The 22,942-nt window shown below is 54.6% G+C and overlaps 1 protein-coding gene across 1 annotated transcript in view; it reads right to left on the bottom strand.

Moving 5' to 3' along the window:
• The window catches only part of LOC128849744 (serine/arginine repetitive matrix protein 1-like), a 33,125-nt gene extending 19,953 nt beyond the window's left edge, over window positions 1–13,172 (bottom strand). Inside the window, exons 1-6 of the mRNA XM_054052279.1 lie at window positions 13,092–13,172; window positions 12,766–13,009; window positions 10,823–11,062; window positions 8,282–8,286; window positions 5,979–6,212; window positions 5,079–5,273 (exon numbers count right to left, since the gene is read on the bottom strand). Coding sequence (XP_053908254.1) covers window positions 5,079–5,273; window positions 5,979–6,212; window positions 8,282–8,286; window positions 10,823–11,062; window positions 12,766–13,009; window positions 13,092–13,172 — 999 coding nt within the window. The remainder of the gene's footprint in view (window positions 1–5,078; window positions 5,274–5,978; window positions 6,213–8,281; window positions 8,287–10,822; window positions 11,063–12,765; window positions 13,010–13,091) is intronic.
• Between the last annotated feature and the right edge of the window lie 9,770 nt (window positions 13,173–22,942).

Below are 22,942 nucleotides of genomic sequence, written 5' to 3'. Positions count from 1 at the left end.
CCTAACCCTAACCCTAACCCTAACCCTAACCCTAACCCTAACCCTAACCCTAACCCTAACCCTAACCCTAACCCTAACCCTAACCCTAACCCTAACCCTAACCCTAACCCTAACCCTAACCCTAACCCTAACCCTAACCCTAACCCTAACCCTAACCCTAACCCTAACCCTAACCCTAACCCTAACCCTAACCCTAACCCTAACCCTAACCCTAACCCTAACCCTAACCCTAACCCTAACCCTAACCCTAACCCTAACCCTAACCCTAACCCTAACCCTAACCCTAACCCTAACCCTAACCCTAACCCTAACCCTAACCCTAACCCTAACCCTAACCCTAACCCTAACCCTAACCCTAACCCTAACCCTAACCCTAACCCTAACCCTAACCCTAACCCTAACCCTAACCCTAACCCTAACCCTAACCCTAACCCTAACCCTAACCCTAACCCTAACCCTAACCCTAACCCTAACCCTAACCCTAACCCTAACCCTAACCCTAACCCTAACCCTAACCCTAACCCTAACCCTAACCCTAACCCTAACCCTAACCCTAACCCTAACCCTAACCCTAACCCTAACCCTAACCCTAACCCTAACCCTAACCCTAACCCTAACCCTAACCCTAACCCTAACCCTAACCCTAACCCTAACCCTAACCCTAACCCTAACCCTAACCCTAACCCTAACCCTAACCCTAACCCTAACCCTAACCCTAACCCTAACCCTAACCCTAACCCTAACCCTAACCCTAACCCTAACCCTAACCCTAACCCTAACCCTAACCCTAACCCTAACCCTAACCCTAACCCTAACCCTAACCCTAACCCTAACCCTAACCCTAACCCTAACCCTAACCCTAACCCTAACCCTAACCCTAACCCTAACCCTAACCCTAACCCTAACCCTAACCCTAACCCTAACCCTAACCCTAACCCTAACCCTAACCCTAACCCTAACCCTAACCCTAACCCTAACCCTAACCCTAACCCTAACCCTAACCCTAACCCTAACCCTAACCCTAACCCTAACCCTAACCCTAACCCTAACCCTAACCCTAACCCTAACCCTAACCCTAACCCTAACCCTAACCCTAACCCTAACCCTAACCCTAACCCTAACCCTAACCCTAACCCTAACCCTAACCCTAACCCTAACCCTAACCCTAACCCTAACCCTAACCCTAACCCTAACCCTAACCCTAACCCTAACCCTAACCCTAACCCTAACCCTAACCCTAACCCTAACCCTAACCCTAACCCTAACCCTAACCCTAACCCTAACCCTAACCCTAACCCTAACCCTAACCCTAACCCTAACCCTAACCCTAACCCTAACCCTAACCCTAACCCTAACCCTAACCCTAACCCTAACCCTAACCCTAACCCTAACCCTAACCCTAACCCTAACCCTAACCCTAACCCTAACCCTAACCCTAACCCTAACCCTAACCCTAACCCTAACCCTAACCCTAACCCTAACCCTAACCCTAACCCTAACCCTAACCCTAACCCTAACCCTAACCCTAACCCTAACCCTAACCCTAACCCTAACCCTAACCCTAACCCTAACCCTAACCCTAACCCTAACCCTAACCCTAACCCTAACCCTAACCCTAACCCTAACCCTAACCCTAACCCTAACCCTAACCCTAACCCTAACCCTAACCCTAACCCTAACCCTAACCCTAACCCTAACCCTAACCCTAACCCTAACCCTAACCCTAACCCTAACCCTAACCCTAACCCTAACCCTAACCCTAACCCTAACCCTAACCCTAACCCTAACCCTAACCCTAACCCTAACCCTAACCCTAACCCTAACCCTAACCCTAACCCTAACCCTAACCCTAACCCTAACCCTAACCCTAACCCTAACCCTAACCCTAACCCTAACCCTAACCCTAACCCTAACCCTAACCCTAACCCTAACCCTAACCCTAACCCTAACCCTAACCCTAACCCTAACCCTAACCCTAACCCTAACCCTAACCCTAACCCTAACCCTAACCCTAACCCTAACCCTAACCCTAACCCTAACCCTAACCCTAACCCTAACCCTAACCCTAACCCTAACCCTAACCCTAACCCTAACCCTAACCCTAACCCTAACCCTAACCCTAACCCTAACCCTAACCCTAACCCTAACCCTAACCCTAACCCTAACCCTAACCCTAACCCTAACCCTAACCCTAACCCTAACCCTAACCCTAACCCTAACCCTAACCCTAACCCTAACCCTAACCCTAACCCTAACCCTAACCCTAACCCTAACCCTAACCCTAACCCTAACCCTAACCCTAACCCTAACCCTAACCCTAACCCTAACCCTAACCCTAACCCTAACCCTAACCCTAACCCTAACCCTAACCCTAACCCTAACCCTAACCCTAACCCTAACCCTAACCCTAACCCTAACCCTAACCCTAACCCTAACCCTAACCCTAACCCTAACCCTAACCCTAACCCTAACCCTAACCCTAACCCTAACCCTAACCCTAACCCTAACCCTAACCCTAACCCTAACCCTAACCCTAACCCTAACCCTAACCCTAACCCTAACCCTAACCCTAACCCTAACCCTAACCCTAACCCTAACCCTAACCCTAACCCTAACCCTAACCCTAACCCTAACCCTAACCCTAACCCTAACCCTAACCCTAACCCTAACCCTAACCCTAACCCTAACCCTAACCCTAACCCTAACCCTAACCCTAACCCTAACCCTAACCCTAACCCTAACCCTAACCCTAACCCTAACCCTAACCCTAACCCTAACCCTAACCCTAACCCTAACCCTAACCCTAACCCTAACCCTAACCCTAACCCTAACCCTAACCCTAACCCTAACCCTAACCCTAACCCTAACCCTAACCCTAACCCTAACCCTAACCCTAACCCTAACCCTAACCCTAACCCTAACCCTAACCCTAACCCTAACCCTAACCCTAACCCTAACCCTAACCCTAACCCTAACCCTAACCCTAACCCTAACCCTAACCCTAACCCTAACCCTAACCCTAACCCTAACCCTAACCCTAACCCTAACCCTAACCCTAACCCTAACCCTAACCCTAACCCTAACCCTAACCCTAACCCTAACCCTAACCCTAACCCTAACCCTAACCCTAACCCTAACCCTAACCCTAACCCTAACCCTAACCCTAACCCTAACCCTAACCCTAACCCTAACCCTAACCCTAACCCTAACCCTAACCCTAACCCTAACCCTAACCCTAACCCTAACCCTAACCCTAACCCTAACCCTAACCCTAACCCTAACCCTAACCCTAACCCTAACCCTAACCCTAACCCTAACCCTAACCCTAACCCTAACCCTAACCCTAACCCTAACCCTAACCCTAACCCTAACCCTAACCCTAACCCTAACCCTAACCCTAACCCTAACCCTAACCCTAACCCTAACCCTAACCCTAACCCTAACCCTAACCCTAACCCTAACCCTAACCCTAACCCTAACCCTAACCCTAACCCTAACCCTAACCCTAACCCTAACCCTAACCCTAACCCTAACCCTAACCCTAACCCTAACCCTAACCCTAACCCTAACCCTAACCCTAACCCTAACCCTAACCCTAACCCTAACCCTAACCCTAACCCTAACCCTAACCCTAACCCTAACCCTAACCCTAACCCTAACCCTAACCCTAACCCTAACCCTAACCCTAACCCTAACCCTAACCCTAACCCTAACCCTAACCCTAACCCTAACCCTAACCCTAACCCTAACCCTAACCCTAACCCTAACCCTAACCCTAACCCTAACCCTAACCCTAACCCTAACCCTAACCCTAACCCTAACCCTAACCCTAACCCTAACCCTAACCCTAACCCTAACCCTAACCCTAACCCTAACCCTAACCCTAACCCTAACCCTAACCCTAACCCTAACCCTAACCCTAACCCTAACCCTAACCCTAACCCTAACCCTAACCCTAACCCTAACCCTAACCCTAACCCTAACCCTAACCCTAACCCTAACCCTAACCCTAACCCTAACCCTAACCCTAACCCTAACCCTAACCCTAACCCTAACCCTAACCCTAACCCTAACCCTAACCCTAACCCTAACCCTAACCCTAACCCTAACCCTAACCCTAACCCTAACCCTAACCCTAACCCTAACCCTAACCCTAACCCTAACCCTAACCCTAACCCTAACCCTAACCCTAACCCTAACCCTAACCCTAACCCTAACCCTAACCCTAACCCTAACCCTAACCCTAACCCTAACCCTAACCCTAACCCTAACCCTAACCCTAACCCTAACCCTAACCCTAACCCTAACCCTAACCCTAACCCTAACCCTAACCCTAACCCTAACCCTAACCCTAACCCTAACCCTAACCCTAACCCTAACCCTAACCCTAACCCTAACCCTAACCCTAACCCTAACCCTAACCCTAACCCTAACCCTAACCCTAACCCTAACCCTAACCCTAACCCTAACCCTAACCCTAACCCTAACCCTAACCCTAACCCTAACCCCTAACCCTAACCCTAACCCCTAACCCTAACCCTAACCCTAACCCTAACCCTAACCCTAAACCCTAACCCTAACCCTAACCCCTAACCACCCTAACCCTAACCCTAACCCCTAACCCTAACCCCTAACCCTAGTGGGCGTGGCCGACGTAAAACACGCACTTCCGGTCACGTGCTGGGCGTGGCTAGCGTAAGACACGCACTTCCGGTCACGCGGTGGGCGGGGCCTGACTAAAACACGCACTTCCGGTCACGCGGGGGGCGGGGCCTACCTTAAAGACGCACTTCCGGTCACGCGGGGGGCGGGGCCTGCTTTAAAGACGGACTTCCGGTCACGCGGGGGGGCGGGGCCTACCTTAAAGACGCACTTCCGGTCACGCGGGGGGCGGGGCTGAGGTAAAACACGCACTTCCGGTGACGCGGGGGGCGGGGCCTACCTTAAAGACGCACTTCCGGTCACGTAGTGGGCGGGGCGGGCGTAAAACACGCACTTCCGGTCCCGCGGCAGGCGGTGATGGCGTCCGGGGAGGACTTCCGGTCCCGCGGCGGGCTGTGATGGCGTCCGGGGAGGACTTCCGGTCCCGCGGCGGCCGGTGATGGCGTCCGGGGGGGACTTCCGGTCCCGCGGCGGACGGTGATGGCGTCTGTGGCGGACTTCCGGTCCCGCGGAGGGCAATGATGGCGTGTGTGGCGGACTTCCGGTCCCGCGGCGGGCGGTGATGGCCTCCGGGGAGGACTTCCGTTCCCGCGGCCGGCATTGATGGCGTCCTGGGGAGGACTTCCGGTCGCTGGCGGACTGTCATGGCGTCCGGGGAGGACTTCCGGCCGCTGGCGGACTGTCATGGCGTCCGGGGAGGACTTCCGGTCGCTGGCGGACTGTGATGGCGTCCGGGGAGGACTTCTGGTCTCGCGGCGGGCGGGGATGGCGTCCGATAGGGACTTCCGGTCCCGCGGCGGGCGGTGATGGCGTCCCGGGAGGACTTCCGGTCCCGCGGCGGGCATTGATGGCGTCCGGGGAGGACTTCCGGTCCCGCGGCCGCCATTGATGGCGTCCCTGGCGGACTTCCGGCTCCGCGGCCGCCATTGATGGCGTCCGTGGCGGACTTCCGGTCCCGCGGCCGCCATTGGTGGCGTCCCTGGCGGAATTTCGGTCCCGCGGCCGCCATTGATGGCGTCCCTGGCGGACTTCCGGTCCCGCCGCCGCCATTGATGGCGTCCCTGGCGGACTTCCGGTCCCGAGGCCGGCATTGATGGCGTCCCTGGCGGACTTCCGGTCCCGCGGCCGCCATTTATGGTGTCCCTGGCGGACTTCCGGTCCCGAGGCCGCCATTGATGGCGTCCCTGGCGGACTTCCGGTCCCGAGGCCGGCATTGATGGTGTCCCTGGCGGACTTCCGGTCCCGCGGCCGGCATTTATGGCGTCCGTGGCGGACTTCCGGTCCCGCCGCCGCCATTGGTGGCGTCCCTGGCGGACTTCCGGTCCCCCGGCGATGGCGCGCGGGGCGCACTTCCGGTCCCGCGGCGGGCGCGTTTGGCATGGGGTGGTGCGCGGGGCGGGCAGCGCGCGCGGTGCGAGGGGTTGTGGACTGCGGGGGGCGGCGTGTGCGTGGCGGGCGCGAGCAGCAGCGGGGTGGCGCGCGATGGAGGGGCTGGTGGTGATGGCGTCCGGGGGGGACTTCCGGTCGCGCGTGTTGCGAGGGGTTGTGGGCTACGGGGTGTGGCGCGCGGCGAGGGGGCGGGAGCGGCAGGGGGGGCGGCGCGTGGAGGGACGGCGCGCGGCGAGGGGGCGGGAGCAGCGGCGCGTGGAGGGCGGGCGCGCGGCGAGGGGGCGGGAGCGGCAGGGCGGGCGGCGCGTGGAGCGCGGGCGCGCGGCGAGGGGGCGGGAGCGGCAGGGGGGCAGCGCGTGGAGGGCGGGCGCGCGGCGAGGGGGCGGGAGCGGCAGGGGGGGCGGCGCGTGGAGGGCGGGCGCGCGGCGAGGGGGCGGGAGCGGCAGGGGGGGCGGCGCGTGGAGGGCGGGCGCGCGGCGAGGGGGCGGGAGCGGCAGGGGGGGCGGCGCGCGGAGGAGGGGCGCGCGGCGAGGGGGCGGGAGCGGCACAGCGCAGAGCGGGGGCGGCGCGTGGAGGAGCGGCGGCGCGTGCAGGGGGTGGCGTGGAGGGGGGGTGTGAGCGGCAGGGGAGGAGGACGGTGTGTGCCGGGGGGGCAGCGCATGCGGGGTGGTGGCTGCAGGGGGCGGCGCGAGGGGAGGGGCGCTCGGGTCAGGGGGCGGGGACGGCGCGAGGGGAGGGGCGCTCGGGTCAGGGGGCGGGGACGGCGCGGGGGGAGGGGCGCTCGGGTCAGGGGGCGGGGACGGTGCGAGGGGAGGGGCTGGGTGTGGTGGTTGGGGGGGCCAGCTTGTGGGGTAGGGGCTGGGCAGGTGATTGGGCTATAGTGATTAGAATGGTATAATAAAAAGAAGAAAAATAATAAGAAAATATACTGGTGCAGCAGTAGAAAATGGCTCGGTCCTTGGGAGTAATTATATTTATTTTTAAAATGATTTTAAAAATGAAAAATTTTTTACTCCCAAGGAGTGAGCCATTTTCTACTGCTGCTCTGATTCAAAACAATGAATCAGAAAAATCTAAATAAATCTAAGAAAATTATAGACAAACAGTGCTACAACAAAAAAGACTGACACAAGACAACAAAGAGGCACCTATTAAAGTTTTATGTCATGGAGGTGTGTGTGGGGTTTTTTTTTTCCTTTATTACTGAGTGTGGTGCTCTATTTTTTTTTATTTATAAGACTGGAAAACAATACTACAAAGTTAGACACAAAATTTACAGCAGAATGCAACAGAGTCTTAAGGCGCAAGGCAACCTGTTACAGAGTCTAAGACACAAGGCAACCTGTTAGAGCCTAAGGCGCAAGGCAACCTGTTACAGAGCCTAAGACGCAAGGCAACCTGTTACAGAGCCTAAGGCGCAAGGCAACCTGTTACAGAGCCTAAGACGCAAGGCAACCTGTTACAGAGCCTAAGGCGCAAGCCAACGCGTTACAGAGCCTAAGGCGCAAGCCAACGCGTTACAGAGTCTAAGGCGCAAGGCAACCTGTTACAGAGTCTAAGGCGCAAGGCAACCTGTTACAGACTCTAAGGCGCAAGGCAACCTGTTACAGAGTACAAGGCAACCTGTTACAGAGTCTGAGTACAAGGCAACCTGTTACAGAGCCTAAGGCGCAAGGCAACGCGTTACAGAGCCTAAGACGCAAGGCAACGTGTTACAGAGTCCAAGGCGCAAGGCAACCTGTTACAGAGCCTAAGACGCAAGGCAACACATTACAGAGTCTAAGGCGCAAGGCAACACATTACAGAGTCTAAGGCGCAAGCCAACGCGTTACAGAGTCTAAGACGCAAGGCAACCTGTTACAGAGTCTAAGACACAAGGCAACGCGTTACAGAGTCTAAGGCGCAAGGCAACCTGTTACAGAGTCTAAGACACAAGGCAATGTGTTACAGAGTACAAGGCAACCTGTTACAGAGTCTGAGTACAAGGCAACCTGTTACAGAGTCTAAGGCGCAAGCCAACGCGTTACAGAGTCTAAGACGCAAGGCAACCTGTTACAGAGTCTAAGACACAAGGCAACCTGTTACAGAGTCTAAGACGCAAGGCAACACATTACAGAGTCTAAGGCGCAAGCCAATGCGTTACAGAGTCTAAGACGCAAGGCAACCTGTTACAGAGTCTAAGACGCAAGGCAACGCGTTACAGAGCCTAAGGCGCAAGCCAACGCGTTACAGAGTCTAAGACACAAGGCAACACATTACAGAGTCTAAGGCGCAAGCCAACACGTTACAGAGTCTAAGACGCAAGGCAACCTGTTACAGAGTCTAAGACACAAGGCAACGCGTTACAGAGTCTAAGGCGCAAGGCAACCTGTTACAGAGTCTAAGACACAAGGCAATGTGTTACAGAGTACAAGGCAACCTGTTACAGAGTCTGAGTACAAGGCAACCTGTTACAGAGTCTAAGGCGCAAGCCAACGCGTTACAGAGTCTAAGACGCAAGGCAACGCGTTACAGAGTCTAAGGCGCAAGGCAACCTGTTACAGAGTCTAAGGCGCAAGGCAATGTGTTACAGAGTACAAGGCAACCTGTTACAGAGTCTGAGTACAAGGCAACCTGTTACAGAGTCCAAGGCGCAAGGCAACCTGTTACAGAGCCTAAGGCGCAAGGCAACACATTACAGAGTCTAAGGCGCAAGCCAACGCGTTACAGAGTCTAAGGCGCAAGCCAACGCGTTACAGAGTCTAAGGCGCAAGCCAACGCGTTACAGAGTACAAGGCAACGTGTTACAGAGTCTGAGCACAAGGCAACCTGTTACAGAGTCTAAGGCGCAAGGCAACGCGTTACAGAGTCTAAGGCGCAAGGCAACGCGTTACAGAGCCTAAGACACAAGGCAACCTGTTACAGAGCCTAAGACGCAAGGCAACGCGTTACAGAGCCTAAGACGCAAGGCAACCTGTTACAGAGCCTAAGACGCAAGGCAACACATTAGAGTCTAAGGCGCAAGCCAATGCGTTACAGAGTCTAAGATGCAAGGCAACCTGTTACAGAGTCTAAGGCGCAAGACAATGTGTTACAGAGTACAAGGCAACACGTTACAGAGCCTAAGACGCAAGGCAACGCGTTACAGAGCCTAAGGCGCAAGGCAACGCGTTACAGAGTCCAAGGCGCAAGGCAACGCGTTACAGAGTCCAAGGCGCAAGGCAACGCGTTACAGAGCCTAAGACGCAAGGCAAACTGTTACAGAGTCTAAGGCGCAAAGCAACCTGTTACAGAGTCCAAGACGCATGGCAACCTGTTACAGAGTCTAAGGTGCAAGGCAACGCATTACAGAGCCCAAGGCGCAGCAGTAGTCATATCCAGCGCAACATTACAGAGTTAGAGGTGACACAACATTAATTAGAGGCAACGCTATGTTACAGAGTTAGATACAATGCAACGTTAGAGTTGGATGCCACACAACAGAGCTAGACACAATGCAACGATAGTCAGCCCCAACACAGTGCAATATTACAGAGTTTGATGCAATGTTAGACAATGTTAGAGTTAGACGCAACAGTACATTACAGAGTTAGATACAATGCAACCTTAGGATTGGATGCCACAAGACAGAATTAGACACAATGCAACCTTACAGACTTTGACACAACAGTAGAGTTAGGTACGATACTCCATTACAGAGTCAGACACAGTGCAACATTAGAGTTGGATGCCACACAACAGAGTTAGATGCAACCTTACAGAGTTCGTTGAAACGGTACAGCCGGACCCGACGCAACATTCTTTAGACAACGTTAGTTGGACACAACACTCCATTACAGAGTTAGATACAATGCAACATTAGTGGGATGCCACACAGACACAATGCAACCTTACAGAGTTAGACGCAACAGTACGGTCAGACCCGACGCAACATTAGAGTTACACGTGATGCAACACTAGAGTCCAATGCAAGACAACATTAGCGTTAGGCACAAAAGTTATAATTAGATGCAACACTAGTTAGACATGATCCAATATTACATAGTTAAACGTGGTACAACGTTAGTTAGATGCAACACATTGCAACATTACAAAGTCAGACAACATTAGTTAGACACAATACATCAGAGTTAGACCCGACACGACATTACAGAGCTAGATGCCAAAGACTATACAGCAGAGTCAAACAGTTTGAGACTACAAAACGCTACACGCTAGATTGCGGAGTGAGATACAACACGAGAGAGTAAGACACGACTAAACGCTATGCAAGACAGTACCATTATTCAATACGACATAATGCAATGGAGGTAAACTCAACACAGACTGATTACAATAGCTAAATTCAAAATTGTAGGCTCAATACAAATTCTACTCAAAACTGTGAAATACTATAAAATCACACACGGTACAAGTTACACCCATTAGAGCTACTGTCAATACAAGTTATACTCAAAACACTACTGTACGACAGTTACACTGAAAACTACACATGAAATTTCAACTTCAACATTACTAGCTTTTTTACCAGGCAGGTACCGGGAACCTCACACCACCCTACCCCTAACCCTAACCCTCACCCTAACCATAAACCCTAACCCTAACCCTAAACCTGACCCTAACCCTAACCCTAACCCCTAACCCTAACCCTAACCCTAACCTTAACCCTAACCCTAAACATAGTGGGCGTGGCCGATGTAAAACACGCACTTCAGGTCAAGCAGTTGGCGGGGCCTGCGTAAATGACGCATTTCCAGTAACGTGGTGGGCGGGACTGGCGTAAAGCACGTACTTCCGAGCACGCGGTAGGCGGAGCCGATGTAAGAGACGCACTTCCGGTCACAGGAGGGGCGGGAAGTGCATCTGGGGAGAGCTACCGGTCGCTTGGAGGGCGGGGAGTGCCAGACGCGGACTTCCGGTAGCGTGGAGGGCGGGCACGGCGCCGTGGGAGGGCTTCCAGTCGCGGGGAGGGAGGGGACGGCGTCGCGGGAGGACTTCTGGTCACGTGGAGGGCGGGACCGACGCAAAACACCTACCTGTGGTCACGCGGCAGGCGGTGATGGCGTCAGGAGAGGGCTTCTGGTAGCGCGGCGGGCGGTGGTGGCGTCATGGGAGGACTTCCGGTTGCGCGGCGGGTGGTGATGGCGTCGGGGGAGGACTTCTGGTCACGCGGCGGGCGCGGGCAGCAGGGGGCGTCATGTGCAGAGAGGGGCGCGCGCGGCTAGGGGGGGCGTGAGCGGCAGGGGGGCAGCGTGCGGGGAGGGGGTGTGAGCTGCAGGGGGGCAGGTGCGGCGCGAGGGGAGGCAGTGTTGTGGCGGAGCGAACGGAAAGGGCGGGAGCGGCGAGAGGGGAGGGGCTCGGGGGAGGCAGGGGCAGGGACGGCGCGAAGTCAGGGACGCGTGCGGCGCTGGGATGGCGCGAGGGGAGGGACGTGTGAGCGGCAGGGGGCGGCATGGGCACTGGGGTGAGGCGATGGTGTGGGTGGGCCTGATGATGGCGTTGCTGATTGGAGGTTTATGTGTGGTGGAGGGGCTATAGTGATTAGAATTGTATAATAAAAAGAACAAAAATAATAAAAAAAAATATACTGGTGCACCAGTAGAAAATGGCTCGGTCCTTGGGAGTAATTTTATTTATTTTAAAAATTATTTTTATTTCAAAAATTTTTACTCCCAAGGAGTGAGCCATTTTCTACTGCTGCTCTGATTCAAAATAATGAATCAGAAAAATCTAAATAAATCTAAGAAAATTATATAGACATATACTGCTGCAACAATAATGACTCTGACACGAGACAAAGGGGTATTTATTGAAGTTTTCTGTCACTGAGGAGTGTTTCTTTTTTCCTTCTTTATTACTGAATGTGGTGCTCTACTTTTTTATTACAAGACTAGGAAACAATACTACAAAGTTAGACACAACACAACGTTACAGAGTTTAAGACGCAAGGAAACCTGTTACAGAGTTTAAGACGCAAGGCAACCTGTTACAGAGTTTAAGACGCAAGGCAACCCTAACCCTAACCCTAACCCTAAGCCTAACCCTAAGCCTAAGCCTAAGCCTAAGCCTAACCCTAAGCCTAACCCTAAGCCTAACCCTAAGCCTAACCCTAACCCTAACCCTAAGCCTAAACCTAACCCTAAGCCTAAGCCTAACCCTAAGCCTAAGCCTAAGCCTAAGCCTAAGCCTAACCCTAACCCTAACACTAAGCCTAAGCCTAACCCTAACCCTAAGCCTAACCCTAAGCCTAACCCTAACCCTAAGCCTAACCCTAAGCCTAACCCTAACCCTAACCCTAACCCTAACCCTAACCCTAACCCTAATGACCCTAACCCTAACCCTAACCCTAACCCCTAACCCTAACCCTAACCCTTACCCCTAAGCCTAACCCTAAGCCTAACCCTAACCCTAACCCTAACCCTAACCCTAACCCTAACCCTAACCCTAACCCTAACCCTAACCCTAACCCTAACCCCTAACCCTAACCCTAACCCCTAACCCTAACCCTTACCCTAACCCTAACCCTCACCCTAACCATAAACCCTAACCCTAACCCTAAACCTGACCCTAACCGTAACCCTAACCCCTAACCCTAACCCTAACCTTAACCCTAACCCTAAACATAGTGGGCGTGGCCGACGTAAAACACGCACTTCAGGTCAAGCAGTTGGCGGGGCCTGCGTAAATGACGCATTTCCAGTAACATGGTGGGCGGGACTGGCGTAAAGCACGTACTTCCGAGCACGCGGTAGGCGGAGCCGATGTAAGAGACGCACTTCCGGTCACAGGAGGGGCGGGAAGTGCATCTGGGGAGAGCTACCGGTCGCTCGGAGGGCGGGGAGTGCCAGACGCGGACTTCCGGTAGCGTGGAGGGCGGGCACGGCGCCGTGGGAGGGCTTCCAGTCGCGGGGAGGGAGGGGACGGCGTCGCGGGAGGACTTCTGGTCACGTGGAGGGCGGGACCGACGCAAAACACCTACCTGTGGTCACGCGGCAGGCGGTGATGGCGTCAGGAGAGGGCTTCTGGTAGCGCGGCGGGCGGTGGTGGCGTCATGGGAGGACTTCCGGTCGCGCGGCGGGTGGTGATGGCGTCGGGGGAGGACTTCTGGTCACGCGGCGGGCGCGGGCAGCAGGGGGCGTCATGTGCAGAGAGGGGCGCGCGCGGCTAGGGGGGGCGTGAGCGGCAGGGGGGCAGCGTGCGGGGAGGGGGTGTGAGCTGCAGGGGGGCAGGTGCGGCGCGAGGGGAGGCAGTGTTGTGGCGCGCGAACGGAAAGGGCGGGAGCGGCGAGAGGGGAGGGGCTCGGGGGAGGCAGGGGCAGGGACGGCGCGAAGTCAGGGACACGTGCGGCGCTGGGATGGCGCGAGGGGAGGGACGTGTGAGCGGCAGGGGGCGGCATGGGCACTGGGGTGAGGCGATGGTGTGGGTGGGCCTGATGATGGCGTTGCTGATTGGAGGTTTATGTGTGGTGGAGGGGCTATAGTGATTAGAATTGTATAATAAAAAGAACAAAAATAATAAAAAAAAATATACTGGTGCACCAGTAGAAAATGGCTCGGTCCTTGGGAGTAATTTTATTTATTTTAAAAATTATTTTTATTTAAAAAATTTTTACTCCCAAGGAGTGAGCCATTTTCTACTGCTGCTCTGATTCAAAATAATGAATCAGAAAAATCTAAATAAATCTAAGAAAATTATATAGACATATACTGCTGCAACAATAATGACTCTGACACGAGACAAAGGGGTATTTATTGAAGTTTTCTGTCACTGAGGAGTGTTTCTTTTTTCCTTCTTTATTACTGAATGTGGTGCTCTACTTTTTTATTACAAGACTAGGAAACAATACTACAAAGTTAGACACAACACAACGTTACAGAGTTTAAGAAGCAAGGAAACCTGTTACAGAGTTTAAGACGCAAGGCAACCTGTTACAGAGTTTAAGACGCAAGGCAACCATTACAGAGTTTAAGATGCAAGGCAACCTGTTACAGAGTTTAAGACGCAAGGAAACCGTTACAGAGTTTAAGACGCAAGGCAACCGTTACAGACCTAGACACAACAGTAGTCAGACCCAGCACAACATTACAGAGTTAGATGCAATATTAGAGTTAGACACGACACAACACAATGTTACAGAGTTTAAGACACAAGGCAACCATTACAGAGTTTAAGAGGCAAGGCAACCATTACAGAGTTTAAGACGCAAGGAAACCTGTTACAGAGTTTAAGACACAAGGCAACCTGTTACAGAGATAGACAGAACAGTAGTCAGACCTAGCACAACATTACAGAGTTAGATGCAATGTTAAAGTTAGACACGAGTTTAGGAGTCTGCTTAAGTATAGATTGGGCAGCTGCGACAGGAATGAGCTCAGGAAAGCTCGCTGGTGAATTGGAAACATTCACCGATAACAGCTAAGGGGAATGCGCTAGCCCAGAATGCTGCTGCTCGTTAGCTCTTTCTCCCGGGAGCGCTTTCATTGCAAACTGCAAATCGCCAAGAGGAGAGGACTGTACTATAGATTCTTCATCTGTGATTCCCCTGTTCACTGCAAAACCTTTCTGCCTAACCAACCATGGGAAGATGCTTGTTTCCTAGAAAGCTGCCTGAGAATCAGATCTCTTGCTGAGCTGTCACTGCACTCTATGTTTAGGAGTCTGCTTAAGTATAGATTGGGCAGCTGCGACAGGAATGAGCTCAGGAAAGCTCGCTGGTGAATTGGAAACATTCACCGATAACAGCTAAGGGGAACACGTTAGCCCAGAATGCTGCTGCTCGTTAGCTCTTTCTCCCGGGAGCGCTTTCATTGCAAACTGCAAATCGCCAAGAGGAGAGGACTGTACTATAGATTTTTCATCTGTGATTCCCCTGTTCACTGCAAAACCTTTCTGCCTTACCAACCGTGGGAAGTTGCTTGTTTCCTAGAAAGCTGCCTGAGAATCAGATCTCTTGCTCAGCTGTCACTGCACTCTATGTTTAGGAGTCTGCTTAAGTATAGATTGGGCAGCTGCGACAAGATTGTGCTCAGGAAAGCTCGCTGATGAATTGGAAACGTTCATAGATAACAGCTAAGGGGAACGCGCTAGCCCAGAATGCTGCTGCTCGTTAGCTGGTGTCGGTTGGGGCCGGTGTCGGTTGGGGGATGTGTCCGTTGGGCCTGGTGTCGATTGGAGAATGTGTCTGTTGGGGGCTATGTCAGTTGGGGGTTGTGTCAGTTGGGGTTTGTGTCAGTTTGGGCTGGTGTCAGTTGGGGTAGGTGTCAGTTGGGGGTTGTGTGGTTGGGCGTTGTGTCAGTTGGGGCTTGTGTTAGTTGTGGCTGGTTTCAGTTGTGGGTTGTGTCGGTTGCGGCTGGTTTCAGTTGGGGCTGGAATCAGTTGGGGGTTGTGTCGGTTGGGGCTGGTGTCCTTTGGGGGGTTGTATCAGTTGTGGCTGGTGTCAATTGGGAGTTGTGTCAGTTGGGGCTGGTGTAGGGTAGGGGTTGTGTCGGTTGGGGCTGGTGTCAGTTGGGGCTGGTGTCAGATGAGGGTTGTGTTAGGTGGGGCTGGTGTCAGTTGGGGCAGGTGTCAGTTGGGGCTTGTGTCGGTTGGGGGTTGTGTCAGTTGGGGGTTTTTTCAGTCGTGGCTGGTTTCAGTTATGGGTTGTGTCGGTTGGGGGTTCTGTTGTTTAGGGCTGCTGTCAGTTGGGGATGTATTGGTTGGGACTAGTGTCGGTTGGGGCTGGTATCGGTTGGGGGATGTTTTGGTTGGGGCTGGTGTCGGTTGGGGCCGGTGTCAGTTGGGGGTTGTGGCGTTTGAGGGTTTTGTTACTTTGGGCTGGTTTCGGTTGGGAGTTGTGTCTGTTGGGGCTGGTGTCAGTTGGAGGTTGCGTTGGTTGTGGCCGGAGTCAGTTGGGGGTTGTTTCGGTTGGGGCTGGTGTCAGTTGGGGCTGGTGTTGGTTGGGACTGGTGTCAGCTGGGGGTTGTGTCGATTGGGGCTGGTGTCGGTTGGGGGTTGTGTCAATTGGCTGGTGTCGGTTGGGGCTGGTGTCAGTTGGGGTTTGTGTTGGTTGCGGCTGGTGTCGGTTTTGGGTTGTGTCAGTTGGGGGTGGTGTAAGTTGGGGGATGTATCGGTTTAGGCTGGTGTCAGTTGGGGGTGGTGTTGGTTGGGGCTGGAGTCAGTTGGGGGTTGTGTCAGTTGGGGCTGGTGTTATTTGGGGGTTGTATCAGTTGTGGCTGGTGTCAGTTGGGGGTTGTGTCGGTTGGGGCTGGTGTCGTGTGAGGGTTGTGTTGGTTGGGGCTGGAGTCGGGTGGGGATTTTGTTTGTTGAGGCTTGTGTCAGTTGGGGGTTGTGTCGTTGGGGGTTTTGTTAGTTTGGGCTGGTGTCGGTTGGGGCTGGAGTCAGTTTGGGGTTGTGTCAGTTGGGGCTGGTGTCCGTTGGGGGTTGTATCAGTTGTGGCTGGTGTCAGGTAGGGGTTGTGTCATTTGGGGCTGGTGTTGGTTGTGGGTGGTGTCAGTTGGGGCTGGTGTCGGTTTGGGCTGGTGTCAGTTGGGGGTTGTGTCGTGTGGGGCTTGTGTTGGGTGGGGCTGGTGTGGTTTGGGTCTGGTGTCAGTTGGGGCTGGTGTCGGTTGGGGGATGTGTCGTTTTGCGCTGGTGACGATTGGGGCTGGTGTCAGTTGGGGGCTGGTGTCGGTTGGGGGATGTGTCGGTTAAGGTAGGTGTTGGTTGGGGGTTCTGTCTGTTGGGGGTTGTGTCGTTTGGGGCTGGTGTCAGTTGGGACTGGTGTCAGTTGGGGCTGGTGTCCGTTGAGGCCGAATTCAGTTAGAGGCTGTTGTCTGTTAGGGCTGGTGTCTCTTGGGGGTTGTGTCAGTTTGGGCTGGCCTCAATTGGTGCTCATGTCCGTTAAGGCAGGTGTCAGTTGGGAAATGTGTCGGTTGGGGCCGGTTTCAATTGGGGCTGCTGTCGGTTATGACTGGTCTCAGTTGTGGCTTGTGTCGGTTGGGGCTGCTGTCGGTTGTGACTGGTCTCAGTTGTGGTTTGTGTCGGTTGGGGCTGGTTTCAGTTCGGGGATGTGTTAGTTGGGGCTGGTGTCATTTGGGGGCTGTTGTCTGTTGGGTCTGGTGTCGGTTGGGGCTTGTGTCAGTTGGGGCTGGTGTTAGATGGGGGGCTGGTGTCACTTAAGGGCTGGTGTCACTTGGGGGCTGTTGTCGGTTGGGGCTGGTGTCAGTTGGGGGTTGTGTTGGTTGGGGCTGGTGTCTGTTTGGGGTTCTGTTGGTTTGGGCAGCTGTTGGTTGGGGGCAGCTGTTGGTTGGGACTGGTGTTGGTTGGGGCTGGTGTCGGTTGTGTCTGGTGTCAGTTTGGGGATGTTTAGGTTTGGGCTGGTGTCGGTTGGAGGTTGTGTCATTTGGGGGTTGTGTCGAGTGGGGCTTTTTTCGGTTGGAGCTTTTGTCAGTTCGGGCTGGTGTCACTTGGGGCCGGAGTCAGTTGGGGGCTGGTGTTGGTTTGGGCTGGTGTCAGCTGGAGGATGTATCAATTGGGGCCGGTGTCAGTTGGGGGATGTGCCTTTCGAGGCCGGTGACAGTTGGGGCTGGTGTCAGTTGGGGCTGGTGTCATTTCGGGGTTTTGTCGGTTGGGACTATGTTCAGTTGTGGGTTGTGTCACTTGGGTCTGGTGTCGGTTAGGGCCTGTGTCACTTAGGGGATGTGTCAGTGGGGGCCAGTGTCAGTTGGGGGTTGTGTCGTTTGGGGCTGGTGTCGGGTGGGGGCTGGTGTCGGTTGTTCCTAGTATCAGTTACGGGTTGTTTCAGTTTTGGCTGGTGTTTGTTTGGTCTGGTGTCGGTTGAGGCTGGTGTCATTTGGGGGTTGTATCGGTTGGGGCCATTGTCAGTTGGGGCCAGTGTCTGTTATGGCTGGTGTCAGTTGGGTGGGGGTATCAGTTGGGGGATGTTTCGTTCGGGGCTGGTGTCATTTGGGGGTTGTGTCATTTGGCAGATGTGTCAGTTTTGACTGGTGTCAGTTGGGGGATGTGTCGGTTGGGGTGGTGTCAGTTGTGGTCGCTGTCAGTTGGGGGATGTGTTGGCTGGGGCTGGTGTCGGTTTGGGCTGCTGTTAAGTTGGGGCTGGTGTCAGTTGTGGCTATATTCAGTTGGGGTTAGTGTCGGTAGGGCTGGTGTCAGGTGATGCTGGTGTCATTTGGAGGTTGTGTCGTTTTGGGCTCGTGTCAGTTGGGTGTTAGCTGGTGTCAGTTGGGGCTGGTGTCAGTTGGGTCTGGTGTCAGTTGAGGCTGGAGTCAGTTAGGGGTTGTATCGGTTGGGGCCGGTGTCAGTTGGGGCCGGTGTCAGTTGGGGTTGTGTCATTTGGGGCTTGTGTCAGTTGGTAGTTGTGTCGGTTAGGGCTGGTGTCAGTTGTGGTGAGTGTCAGTTGGGGGGTGTGTCGGTCAGGGATGGTGTCGGTTGGGGCTGGTGTCGGCTGGGGGCTGGTGTCGGTTGGGGGTGGTGTCAGTTGTGGCTGGTGTCGGTTGGGGGTTTTGTCTGTTGTGTGAGTTGGGGTTTGTATTAGTTTATGCTGGTGTCTGTTGAGGGTTGTGTCGTTTTGGGCTGGTTTCGGTTCGGGCTGTTGTCAGTTGGGGCTGGGGTCGGTTGGGACTGGTGTCGGGGGATCTGTCGTTTGGGGCCGGTGTCAATTGGTGGCTGATGTCGGTTGGGGCTGGTGTCAGTTTGGGCTTTGGGATGGTGTCAGTTGTGGGTTGTGTCGGTTAGGGCAGCAGTCAGTTGGAGTATGTGTCAGTCGGGGCCGGTGTTAGCTGGGGGTTGTGTCAGTTGGGGGATGTGTCCATTGGGGCTGGTGTCGGATTGGGTTGTGTCAGTTGGGGCTTGTGTCAGTGTGGGGTTGGTTCGATTGGGGCTGATGTCAGTTTGGGCTTGTGTCAGTTGGGGGTTGTGTCAGTTAGGGGACATGTCGGTTTAGGCTGGTGTCAGTTGGGGGATGTGTCGTTTGGGGCCGGTGTCAGATGGGACTGGTTTTAATTGGGGCTGGTGTCGGTTAGGGCTGGTTTTAGTTGGGGCTGGTTTTAGTTGGGGCCGGTGTCAGTTGGGGCCGGTGTCAGTTGAGGGATGTGTTAGCTGGGGCTGGCGTCAGCTGGGGCTGGTGTCAGTTGGGGGCTGCTGTCGGTTGGGGGTTTTGATAGTTGGGGGTTGTGTCAGTTTGGGCAGGTGTCAATTGGGGCTGGTTTCAGTTGGGGCTTGTGTCGGTTATGGTTGTTTTGCTTGGGGCTGGTGTCTGTTTGGAGTTCACTTGGTTGGGGGCTGAGGTTGGTTGGGGCTTGTGTCGGTTGCGGCTGCTGTCACTTCTGGCTGCTGACAGTTGGGGGTTGTGTCAGTTGTGGCCGATGTCAGTTGGGGGCTGGTGTCGGTTAGGGGGATGTGTCGGTTGGGCTTGGTTTCGGTAGGGGGATGTGTCTGTTGGGGCTGGTTTCAGTTGGGGGATTTGTCGGTTGGGTCTAGTGACAGTTGGGGCTGGAGTCAGATGGGGGATGTGTCGGTTGGGGCCGGTGACAGTTGGTGCTTGTGTCTGTTTGGGCTGGTGTCAGTTCGGGTTTTTGTCGGTTGGGACTGTTGGCAGTTGTGGGTTGTGTCAATTTGGTCTGGTATAGGTTGGGGCCTGTGTCAGTTGGGGGATGTGTCAGGTAGGGGCTGGTGTAGGTTGGGGCTGGTATCAGTTTGGGGTTGTGTCAGTTTTGGCTGGTGTCAGTTGGGGCTAGTGTCAGTTGAGGGTTGTATAGGTTTGGGCCAATGTCAGTATGGGCCAGTGTCAGTTGGGGGGTGTGTCAGTTCGGACTGGTGTCAGTTAGGACTGGTGTCAGTTAGGAGATATGTCCGTTGGGGCTGGTGTCAGTTTGGGCAGGTGTCAGTTGGGGGATGTGCCGATTGGGGATGATGTCAGTTGAGGGTTGTGTCAGTTGGGACTAGTGTCAGTTGGGAGATGTGTCGGTTGGGGCTGCTGTCAGTTTGGGCCGGAGCCAGTTGGGGGCTGGTGTCGGTTTGGGCTTGTGTCAGTTGGGGGATGTGACGGTTTGGGCTGGTGTCAGTTGGGGGATGTGTCGGTTTGGGCTGGTGTCAGTTGGCGCGGGTGTCAGTTGTGGCCGGTGTCGGTTGGGACTGGTGTCGCTTGGGGGTTGTGTCAGTTTTGGCTGGTGTCAGTTGTGGCCGGTGTCGGTTGAGGCTGGTGTCAGTTGGGTATTGTATCTGTTGGGACCGGTGTCAGTTGGGGGTTGTGTCTGTTGGGGCTTGTGTCAGTTGGGAGTTGTGTTGGTTGGGGCTGGTGTCAGTTTGGGCTTTGGGCTGGTGTCAGTTGGGGGTTGTGTCAGTTAGGGCCGCAGTCAGTTGGAGTATGTGTCGGTTGGGGCCGGTGTTAGTTGGGGATTGTGTCAGTTGGGGGATGTGTCCGTTAGGGCTGGTGTCAGTTGGGGGATGTGTCATTTGGGAGATGTGTCATTTGGGAGATGTGTTGGTTGGAGCTGGTGTCATTGGGGGATGTGACTGTGTCAGTTGGGGCTGGTGTCGATTTTGGCTGCTGTGTCAGTTTGGGGATGTGTCGGTTCTTGCTGGTGTCAGTTGGGGGACGTGTCAGTTAGGGCTAGTGTCAGTTGGGGTTGTTGTCGGTTGGGGCTGGTGCCACTTGGGGCTGGTGTCTGTTAGGGTTGGTGTCAGTTGGGGTGTGTGTCAGTTGGGAGATATGTCGGTCGGGACTGGTGTCGTTTGGGGGATGTCTCATTTGGTGGATGTGTCATTTGGGGCTGGTTTCAGTTGGGGGATGTGTCAGTTGGGGCCGGTGTCAGTTTGGAGTTCTGTCTGTTTGGTCTGGTGTCGGTTGTGGCTGGTGTCAGTTGGGGCCAGTGTTGGTTGAGGGATGTGTTAGTTGGGGCTGGCGTCAGTTGGGACCAGTGTTAGTTAGGGGCTGGTGTCATTTGGGGGTTGTGTCTGTTGGGGCAGGTGTCAGTTCGGGCTGGTGTCGGTTGGGGCTGGTGTCAGTTGGGGCTGGTTTCAGTTGGGGCTGGTGTCGGTTGGGGCTGGTGTCAGTTGGAGGTTGTGTGGGTTCGGGCTGCTGTCTTTTTGGGGTTCTGTTGGTTGTGGGCTGGGTTTGTTTGGGCTGGTGTCGGTTGGGTCGCTGTCGCTTGGGTCTGCTGTCAGTTGTGGGTAGTGTCAGTTGTGGCCGGTGTCAACTGGGGCCTGGTTTCGGTTGGGGGATGTGTCGGTTGGGGCTGTTGTCAGTTGTGGCCGGTGTCAGTTGCGGGATATGTCGATTGGGGCTTGTGTCGGTTGGGGGTTGTGTCGGTTGGGGCTGGCGACAGATGGTGCTGGTGTCAGTTGGGGGCTGGTGTTGGTTGGGCGTTGTGTTAGATGGGGGTTGTGTCAGTTTTGGCAGGTTTCATCTGGGGCAGGTGTCAGTTGGGGCTGGTGACGGAAGGGCTGGTGTTGGTGGAGGCTGGTGTCTGTTTGGGGTTCTGTTGGTTTGGGGCAGCGGTTGGTTGGGTCTGGTGTCGGTTAGGGGTTGGGTCGGTTTGGGGTTTTATTTGTTGATGGTTATGTCAGTTGTGGCTGGTGTCGTTTGTTGGTTGTGTCGATTGAGGGTTGTGTCAGTTGGGGGTTGTGTCTGTTGTGGCTGGTGTCAGTTGGGGGTTGTGTCAGTTTTAGCTGTCGTCGGTTGGGGCTGGTGTCAGTTGGGGCTGGTGTCTGTTGGGGTTGTGTCGGTTCCGGCTGGTATCTGTTTGGGGTTCAGTTGATTGGGGGCTGGGGTTCGTTGGGTCTACTGTAGCTTCGGGCTGCTGACAGTTCGGGGTTGTGTCAGTTGTGGCCGGTGTCAGTTGGGGGTTGGTGTCGGTTGGGGGCTGGTATCGGTTGGGGCTGGTATCAGTTGGGGATTGTATCGGATGAGGCTGGTGTCTGTTGGGGCTGGTGTCAGTTGGGGGTTGTGTCGGTTTGTACTGTTGACAACTAGTTTAAACTAGTGTCAGATGGGAGTTATGTCCGTTGGGGCTGGTGTTGGTTGGGGCTGCTGTCGCTTTGGGCTGCTGTCATTGGGGGTTGTGTCTGTTGAGGGATGTGTCGGTTGGGGTTGGTGTCGGTTGGGGATTGTGTCAGTTGTGGGCTGTGTCGGTTGGGGCTGGTAACAGTTGGGGGTTGTGTCAGTTTGGGCTGGTGTCAGTTGGGGCTGGTGTCAGTTGAGGCTGGTGTCAGTTGGGGCTTTTGCCGGTTGGGGGTTGTGTCAGTTGGGAGTTTTGTCGATTGGGGCTGCTGTCGGCTGGGGCTATTATCGGTTGCGGGATGTGTCAGTTAGGGAATGTGTCGGTTGGGGCTGGTGTCATTTGGGGGATGTGTCGCTTGTTGCCGGTGTCGGTTGGGGTTTGTTTCGGTTGGGGCTAGTTTTGGTTTGGGCTGGTGTCGGTTGGGGCTGGTGTCAGTTGGGGCTGGTGTCTGTTGAGGGATGTGTTGCTTGGGGCTGGCGTGAGATGGTGCCGGTGTCACTTGGGGGCTAAAGTTGGTTGTGCGTTGTGTTAGATGGGGGTTGTGTCATTTGGGGCAGGTGTCAGTTGGTTTGGTGTCGGTTCGGGCTTGTGTCGGTTGGGGCTGGTGGCTGTTTGGTGTTCTGTTGGTTTGGTGCAGCAGTTGGTTGGGGCTGGTGTCAGTTGGGGCTGCTGTCAGTTGGGCGTTGTGTCAGTTGTGGCCGGTGTCAGTTGGGGGCTGGTGTTGGTTCGGACTAGTGTCAGTTGGGGGGATGTGTCGGTTGGGGCTGGTGTAAGTTTGGACTAGTGACAGTTGGGTCTGGTGTCAGTTGGGGGATGTGTCGGTTGGGGCTGGTGTAAGTTTGGACTAGTGACAGTTGGGTCTGGTGTCAGTTGGGGGATGTGTCGGTTGGTGCTGGTGTCAGTTAGGGAATGTG

The sequence above is a fragment of the Cuculus canorus genome, chromosome 33 (genome assembly GCF_017976375.1).
Source record: "Cuculus canorus isolate bCucCan1 chromosome 33, bCucCan1.pri, whole genome shotgun sequence".
NCBI classification, from domain to species: Eukaryota; Metazoa; Chordata; class Aves; order Cuculiformes; family Cuculidae; genus Cuculus; species Cuculus canorus.
This window is presented reverse-complemented; position numbering and strand designations above follow the sequence as displayed.